General features: G+C 58.1%; 1 protein-coding gene across 1 annotated transcript in view; it reads left to right on the top strand.

Annotated features, from left to right (window-relative positions):
- APLN (apelin) overlaps nucleotides 1–8,370 on the top strand; it is a 10,790-nt gene extending 2,420 nt beyond the window's left edge. The window contains exons 2-3 of the mRNA XM_040640455.1: nucleotides 6,127–6,298; nucleotides 7,001–8,370. Coding sequence (XP_040496389.1) covers nucleotides 6,127–6,293 — 167 coding nt within the window. The 3' untranslated portion in view covers nucleotides 6,294–6,298; nucleotides 7,001–8,370. The remainder of the gene's footprint in view (nucleotides 1–6,126; nucleotides 6,299–7,000) is intronic.
- The last annotated feature ends 472 nt before the right edge of the window (nucleotides 8,371–8,842 follow it).

Raw genomic sequence — 8,842 nt, 5'->3', positions numbered from 1 at the left:
CCCGCCGCTCGCCCGCGTGCCCCTCGCCGCCCTCCTGGACTGCAGCCGACGCGCTCCCTTCCCTCCGCCCCCAGCTGGCGCGCTCGCCGCCTCCCGGGACCGGGCGCGAGCCGAGCAGGAGTAGCCACGCGCCGGCCGCGCGGGGCCACCGACTGACAGGGCGCCTTGGGCCAGGGACCGGCCTGGCCAGGGCGACCGCTTCCTCCGGGAGGGGGCTCAGCTCGGTCTCGGGCATCACCCGCCCGGCGCCTTGCCCCTCCCGGCGGCCGCTCGAAGTCCGAGGAGCTCCGGGCCGCGGGCGTGCGCCCAGGGTCCCGCGCCCTGCACCCCCACGTGGTGGAGGGGATGTATGTGGGGGGAGCATGTCCCGCTCCCCGTGGATCAGTGGAGAGAGCTTGACCTGAGCCTGGAGTGGAAGGTTTTCCAGCCCCTGGAGGTTAGGGGCCGCGCGCCGGTCCCGGGGCGCGGGCCACTCGGGATGATGTGCCAAGATGCAGACGTGACACTTGTTGCATAGGCAGGAGCGCGCGGCGGGGGCGGCGGCGTGGAGCCCAGCTGTTGCTCCTTTCAGCCTGCATGTGAGCTGAGGCAGCCTTCCCCGGGCCGAGCCCGGCAGGGCCGGGCCAGGCTGGTCTCTTCCCTTGCCCCAAGGTCCTATCTGGTCTGCTGTCCTGCTCCCGCACAGGAGGCCCTCCCCACAGACTCCGCGCCTCCCCAGGGCCTCGTTCTTCGGTATCCTGGCTCCGGCCTTTACTCAGCTCCACGCACGGGCGCGCTTCCCCTTAGTCCCCTTGTCTCCAGGCACCAAAACCGGGGAAACATGCCCCTGACTTGACACCTCCGTGCGATTCTGGGAGGGGGAGACCATTCTCCCCCACCTGCACTGCACCCCCCACCTTGCACACTTGGCACTGGTGCTCCCTTGCCCTCCCCAGACCTGGTCCCCTACGATGCCCTGGCAGCCCCAGCCCAGGCTGCCTGTCCCCTGTGCGTCAGTGTCTCCTGGGGCTGTCAGCTCCTACCTCCAGCTGCCACAGTCCTGTGATCTGGCTGTTGCTGCTGCCTGCCTGGCACCACAGAAGGGGAAGGCCAAGACCAAGTGGACAAATGCTAGTGCCAGGGCTGGAGTCACAGAGAGGTGGGAGCAGAGGGAAGGAGAGGTCAGGGCAGCAGGTTTCCTAGATGAAGGGCGTGGGGCCCTACTTAGTTCCGACCCTCCTGAGCAGGAGGATGGCCTGCAGCCCAGGAGCCTCTGAGGGGCCTGGCGGGGCTCCACCTCTCTCTCTTTGTAGGCTGCCCCTTTTCTCTGCTCTTGCCTCTTGGCACTGCCCTCACCCTGGGAGCACTGCCTGGCTTCTCAGGAAGGTGCATTGGTTGGCTCTGGCACCCCCTGCCTTCAGCTAGCTGTTCAGTGGTCTTCTTCTTCAGGGCCCAAGTGCCCTGTGAGCCTCTTCCTTGGTAAGAAGGAAGCAGGCTTTTCCTCAGAAACTCCTGTCAGGCAGACAAACAGAGAGCAAAAGATGGGAAGTGAAGGACACCACATGGGCCTGCCCATACAACGCAGTTGGCAAGATAAGACATACCCAGGACACCACCACTTGCAGACAGTCCAGAGTGGCACCATCGGGGAAGAAAGAGTGGGTACAGAGAGGGTGTCCTAGAGGAAGCTGGGGCTTCCTGGTCTGCATACTTGGGGCTGGCCCAGAGGCTATGGGGAGACCCTTGGGCAACTGACCACTACTAAGACCCTTTAGGGGTCCAGCTGGTAAAGGAGACAGCTAGTTTCAAGGGGAGGGAACATGGTGTTTGGCACACACCCATTCACCCTTCTTCGGTCATATATCTTTGTGCCCTTATTTGGGTAAATTTGTTGCCCTCACGTTTTGCTCAAGCCTAGCACTGGACACTAGGCTCTCACTGCCTTCTGCGCCCCATGACAGCTTTAGGAGCCAAGGAGGGACACTTCTGTGTAGCTGGCCACCAGCCAAGGGTTCAGGTACTCATGTCCTGCTCCTCCTGCCTCCTGTCCTAGGTCAGAAACAGGGACCCTAGAACTACCTTGCCCTTGGCCCTGACTCGCATGCTCTCCCCAGCCACAGTCTCCAGTCAAAGTCCCAGGCCCAGGGGCGCGTGGGTGGCTCAGTCAGTTGAGCAGCCAACTCTTGGTTTCTGCTTAGGTCATGATCTCAGGGTCGTGAGATTGAGCCTCTCCCCCTGCCCCCGTCCCCGCATCAGGTTCTGCCCTCAGAGGGAAATCAGCTTGAGATTCTCTCTCCCTCTCCCCCTCCTGCTCCTGTTCTCTCTCTCTCTCTCTCTCAAATAAATAAATCATTAAAAAAAATTTCCCAGGCCTGAAAACCTTGCTTGCTCCACAATACACTCTGTCCTGACTTGGAATGTCCACACCGCCCCCCGTTCACTGAACACACACAAAACTCCTCCACTGCTTCCTGACCTGAGATACACCTTGCTCTTCTGAGTCTGAGAGCTGCTGGGCCAGGGCCAAGTGTCTCTTGGTCTTGTCTGAGCACCTCTCTCCTCCTCCTCCCCTCCCCTCCCCTCCTCAGCCCTAGCTCAAAGCCTGCAGTCAGGTGCTAGTGTGAGGCCAGCCTATTGTGCCTCACCCTCTTGGGGAGGGGGCACCTCTACTCCATCCCCAGTCCCTAAGTGCTAAGCACTCTTGTAACCTGAGTCCGGCAAAAGACTAATGCAAGTGAAGTGGAGGGCCAGGCTGCCAGAGCGTGAGGTGTCCAAGGGCAGCAAAGCTGGTGTGGGCAGCTAGCTCAGGGCACTGGGTGGAGGGCTGAGCAGACCAAGGATGGTGCCTCAGGAGGGAGAGACCTGCAATGCCAGGAGGGGGCAGAGCCTGGGGGGGGGGGCACCGGAGCACTCTTTGTGTGGGCTTTGAAAGCAGGCACAAGGTAGACTGGATGGCAAGAGGAGAAACAGGCGCGTCGTTCCCAGTGAGGCTGGCAGGTTCCTGGAGAGTCCCACGCATCTCTCCGTGCCCTGGCAGGGGTGAAGCTGAGGTTGCCACGAAAATCCAACCCTGTTTACCCCCTACTGCCGGCCTCAGCGTAGCGATGCTGAGGCTTCCTTCCGAAGGTGCTTCAGAGAGCAGGGGCTCCAGTCCCTCTAGGCTTCAGATTCTCTGGGGGATTGCCCCCAGCCTCCCTTTATTTATTTATTTATTTATTTATTTTAAAGATTTTACTTATTTATTCAACAGAGATAGAGACAGCCAGCGAGAGAGGGAACACAAGCAGGGGAGAGGAAGAAGCAGGCTCATAGCAGAAGAGCCTGATGTGGGGCTCGATCCCATAATGCCGGGATCACGCCCTGAGCCGAAGGCAGACGCTTAACCACTGTGCCACGCAGGCCCAGCCTCCCTTTAAAGAGCCAATGAGTTAGAAGAAACTATTTAAGTGCGTGGAGGACGACCCCTGTTTCTGAAGGGGAATTCTTTTGTGCAGCCAGGCCCTCAGCAGTGATGTAAATCAGCAGCCTCTAAACTGGCCAGGATAAAGCCCGCTGCTCAGGTATCAGCTTATCTCAGGGTGAGCCAGACTCAGAATCAAAAGTAGGAGGAAACAGGTGGGTGATGGGATCAGGGTGTGGGAAGAGACACAGACTTCTGGCTACAAAGAAGACAGTGAGCTCCCCCGCCCAGGGGGATCCAATGTGCCAGGGGCTTCTGGGTGGCCATGCTCTAGGGCATGGCTGAGTGCTCAGTCACTCAAGATAGTTCTTCTCTGCAGGCTTGGAGTCTAGATGTCTCCCTGGCTGGAGTCTGAGCCCCCACCCCCATTCCCCATCTTGGTTCTTGCCTCCCCCACTTAGGGCCTTTCACCCCTAGCCCTCCCTCCCTTACTGCCACCAACAGTCACAGTCCTGGGTGCTGAATATTTGGAGGTGATACCCTCCCCATCTGGGTACCATGTCTCTCTTCTCCATGCCCACTCTACTGCTGGGGCCGTAGCCTGTGCCATCGGCCCACCCCCACTCCACCCCCAGTAGTGGAGGGCACGGACTCAAGAACCAAGGCCCAAGGGTCCTTCCCTGTGCCTGACCACACCCTCAGCACAGTCCTTCCCGCCCTGAGTGTGCCTCTGGTACAGACTCCTCATCAGCATCACTCCTACTCCCCTCAGTGGTCAGGGAGAGGCTTGAGGGGACCCCAAAATCCAGGGCAGAAGCTGTAGCAGCTGTGGTCGGGGGCTTAGTGAAGGTCCTTCCCTCTTCTCTCCTTCCCTGGCCCAGCCCTTTTGCAAATGGCTTTATGACAGACAGAAGTAGCCTGCCCCACTGCCCCAAAGTGTGAATATAATTTGTGTTTTCATTCTTATTAGGTGATGGGTTTTAATTCTCATTGGGGGAGGAGCTGACACATTAACCCACCCCAGCCAGAAGCACAGAAATGTGGTGGGTAAACAATGGGGTCCTAATGGGCCTGTGACTTTTCTGGGGGAAGGTGGGTGGAGCACTAGAGTGCGCGCATGTGCGCAGTGGGCTTGCGTGTCTGAGAGAGCAGCAGGCCCCGGGAGCCTGGGTGGGGAGGGCCCAAAGGACAAACCTCGCCTCCTTTTGGCCCAGGAGGAGGATAAATGCCTGGAAATTGTGTGCAAACGGAGGAGGAATCACTAGAGCCAAGGAGCCAACAGAGGAACCAACAGAAGAACCAGAGCTTGGGGGTGCTGGAGGCAGGAGGAGGGACGGGAAGAGCAGCCAGGGTATGACTGGGGGACTAGCAGCCAACGGGTGGTTATATGGAAACTGTGAGCTAGTTGTGGGGATGCCTGGATGGATAGACATGGGGCTTCAGGGGCAGGGATATAGCTGAAGGCGAATCCGCTGCTGTGGGAGGAGAGAGATGGGGATTTGTGATCAGTGACCTCAGAAGCCGTATTTCTGCAGGCCAGCCCTGGACTGGGCATTGCACAGGTTCCCTGCCCGGCACCGTCTCATCTCCCTGTTCTGCCTGCTTCCAGAGGCCAGGCTTGTTTCTGGAGTGCCAGCGTGCCTTCCCTGGCTGTGCTGTAGCCTTTGTGAGAGCCAGCCCAGGTGCCTTTCTCCCTCACTGCCCCCAAGAACGCCCAGCACTACTTGGATTCCACTGTCAGGGCTTGGCCTGGCATCAGGAGGCTTCTACTCTAAGCCAGGTGTGGACAGATGTTGAACAGAGCCCCAGAGAGCCAAAGAGAAGCCAACTTGGATTTAAATGGCAGCAATTTACATCAGACACAGGGTAGGGGTGTGATGTGGGGATGAAAGGTGATAGGGCATTCGGTGGGGCGGGGCCGGCAGCCGCAGCCCCCACCCCTCCTGATGCACAGACTTGCCGCCTCAAGGTGCCGTTCAGTCACTGGTTCACTCATTAATACAGATAATATTTATTGGCCTCTAAATCTGGTTACCGGCTGAATAGAGCCCAGCTTAAGGCACACAGAGTCAGAGACAACCCCTCACCCCAGCCGTACCCACAGGGAGATCACAAGGAGCAAGGGAGCCTCGGAGATGCCCGAACACTGATGAGATGCCCAAGGGTGAGATACGAGATCTCAAGTACTCAAAAGTGGGTCACCTGCATATTGAAGCCTGCGAGAGTACAGTGACATGATGTTCTGGATTTGCTGTAAAATACTTCCACAAAGAAAAAAAAAAGGGATAACTAAAGCATATGTGACTCTACCTGGTTAACTGTTGAATCTGGGTGATGGGTACATGGTGGGAGGGGGATTTGTTTCATTGTATGTGTGAAATGTTTTAAGTGTATCTATTGCAAGGGTGCAATGGGGAGTTATTGCTTGCTGTGCCCTAACCAAGTACAGACGATGCCCCACACTGTACCCCCCAATGATATTCTAAATGAAGCATATGTTTGTGCCTGCCAGAAACATGATAGAACTGCCAAAAGGACATAAAAAGTTAGCCCCATAAATTGTAAGATGTGAATAGTAGGTTTTGGCCCAGGCCAGTGCAAAAATTGCAAACTGTTCACCAAGATGGAAGATAAAACCGAGGAGAAGCTTTGATGGGTACTACCTTGTGGAGACATTGCCCCCTACCCATGGCCCCTTGCCCATTCGCATCAGCCCTCCTGGCTAACAGGCTTTCCTCTTCCTGCAGGGCCCCTGCTGCAGCCTTCTGATGGCAAGGGGCTGGAGGAGGGCAACGTCCGCCACCTGGTGCAGCCCAGAGGGTCAAGAAATGGACCAGGGCCCTGGCAGGGCGGTCGGAGGAAATTTCGCCGCCAGCGGCCGCGCCTCTCCCACAAGGGCCCCATGCCTTTCTGAAGCAGGTACTTGAGCCTCTGCTCAGTGGGCAGCAGAAGGAGCAGGGGAGGGACAGCCTGGAAGTTGGTGACCCTGCTGCTTCTCGATGGTCAGACAACTGCACCGAGCCCTTCCGGCCCTACCCGGCCCCACATGCAACATAGGGCCTTACAGAGCACTCATCTTACCCCTTCATTTTATAGACATGGAGACCAAGGCCCAGAGAGGGGCTTGACACCTGGGACCGATCTCCTGACTCCCCCAGGAATTGAGTGCCATCTCCCCTCCACTCTGCTGCCTGGGGTTGGGCAGGTTGGCCCAGTTGGAGAGTTCTAGAAGTCCTGGGGGGAAGCCTTGCTGAGCTGGAGAGCGGTGCCTCAGGGTATGCTACTGGTGTGCAGGGTGGATCTTCACCAGAGAGGGGGAGGGAAGCAGAGAGCGTTGAGGGGCAGCAGGCAGAGAAGAGGAAGAGAGTTGCCCGGAGCCACGGGAAAGAAAGAAAAATCCAAGGCAGTAGTAGAGAAAGCAAGGCCTAAGTTTGCCCTGATCCCTGGCCTGTTGTCTTGCCCCTGTAGCCCGGACAAGGTGGCACCAACTCAGGGACCTTGGGCTTTAGGTTCAGGGTTATGGGGAAAGGGGAACGAAGGCTGTCTCCTTCCCTTTCCCAGCTGGTTCCTTTGACCTAGGACATGTCAGTAACTTCTCTCTGGTCATTTTTGTCTCTTTAGGACTGATGGGGCCCCTGAGTGCCCACCCCCTGCGACTCTGGCTACTCCATAGATCGGTCTGCTTCTCTGGAGCCCTCACTTCCATTCGCCTCTCTTCTCGCACCTGTCCTCGCTGCTGATGGTCCCGGCTCTTCTCACCCACCGGCTTCCCCAAATGGCGTGGTCCTGCCCCTAGTTCGGATGATTTCCTCTCTCTCCCACAGATCCGTTCAGCCCCTCTTCCTGGCCCTTCCCTGGACTGACTTTGGAGACCCAGCACTGGAAGGCTGGCCTTCTCCCCGGTCCTCTCCTTCCTCTAGTCCCCACTTCTCCTGTCCAGCAGCCCAAGCTTGGCCCAGCCCTTCCTTCCTCACAGGTGCCCTGGGGGCTAGGGGGGAAACACTCCCTACTTCAGTGGGCTCCAGCAGGTCCCAGGCTTTTGAGTCAGATGGACCCTTCACCCAGCAAGGAGGTGCTGGTTAGAGGGGCTGGGGCATTGATTGGGATGCATTGATTGGGATTGATTCCAATGCCTTGGGGAGCATTGGAATGGAGCTCAGTCCTCCGGCGAAGGGGAGCGGGGAAGCATTGGAGAAGAGGAGGAATAGCTGCTGTGGCCTTTTCCTCATGCCATGTTTAGCTTAAGGAAGAGGCAAAGAAGAGGGGCTGTGAAGTACTTTGTCACCTTTCTGTGTCTCTTAACACTGCCCTCCACCTCGCCCCCCAACTCGCAACCCCCCACCACCCTCCCTCCCTTGCCCGCTAGTTCAAGCTCTCGCTCAGGAGATGGCTCTATACCCTCCCAGGAGCAACAGCCAAGCAGGAGGAGTGTTTTTTTTTTTGCCAAGAATCACAGAATGTCAGAGCCAAAAGGAACCTTGGTGATCACTTAGCTCTGCCTTCTTGTGCAAACTCCTGCACAAACAGGCCTAGAGAGGGACAGCAACCTATTCCAGGTCACTGCAGAGCCAGAATGAGGACCCAGGTTCCCTGCTTGCACTTGATGATGTCCTCATCCCTCTTGATGATATCTTTTTAAAACGCATGAAGTGCCTTTCCTGCAGTTGGGGCTGGGGGTGTCAGGGAAGGGAGGAGCAGGCCAGCTGTGAACTGCCCCGTGGGGGTGTGGGGACCCAGCTGCTCCTGCCTCCCTGGCCTGCCCCTGCTGGTCCATTCCCCAACCTGGGCTGAAAAGGTCCATCCCTGGCTAGCTGCCCCCATTCCTGCAGCACTTCCAGACCCCTCACAGGGGCAGCTCAAGTACTGAGGCTCCCACTCCACCCCCAACGCTGGTTTTCGGGAACCGGAAGGTAGCCTTAAGTAATTGGACTCATTAGCCTTCCCTTCTTTCCCAGGGACCTTTCCTTAGGGGAGGGGCAAGGGGGAGAAGAAGGAAGGGAGGGAAAGGAGAGAAGGAAGGAAGGAAGGAAGGGAGGGAGGGAAGGAAGGGAGGGAAGGAAGGAAAGATGGGAGGAAGTACAGGTCTGAGCAGGCTTCCTTCTCAGAGGCCTCCCAGGAGCGAGGAAAGGAGACAAGAGCCTGATGGCCCACCTATGTATGTGTGGGGACGGGGGAGTCAGGGCCCTCCGAGCCCCACAATAACCCCAACGTTGCCTAACCACCTCCCCCCCTCACTTCCGCTGCTGCTAATGTTGCTGCTGCTGCTGCTGCTTCAAGGCCCACCCTGAGGAACCGGGCTGGGCACCCGCTTCCCCCGCACCCCTCGGGCTGGGAGTTGGGGCTGGCCAGGGTCCAGAAAGCCTCTTCTGCCACTGATGCCCCCACCAGGGATTGGGCCTTCTTTCCCCTCCTCCTCTCTGCGTCTTCTGCCCCGTCAGCTGCCCAGCCGGCCCCATGGAGGGG

Source organism: Ursus maritimus, assembly GCF_017311325.1.
Source record: "Ursus maritimus isolate PB19 chromosome X unlocalized genomic scaffold, ASM1731132v1 scaffold_X1, whole genome shotgun sequence".
NCBI lineage: Eukaryota > Metazoa > Chordata > Mammalia > Carnivora > Ursidae > Ursus > Ursus maritimus.
This window is presented reverse-complemented; position numbering and strand designations above follow the sequence as displayed.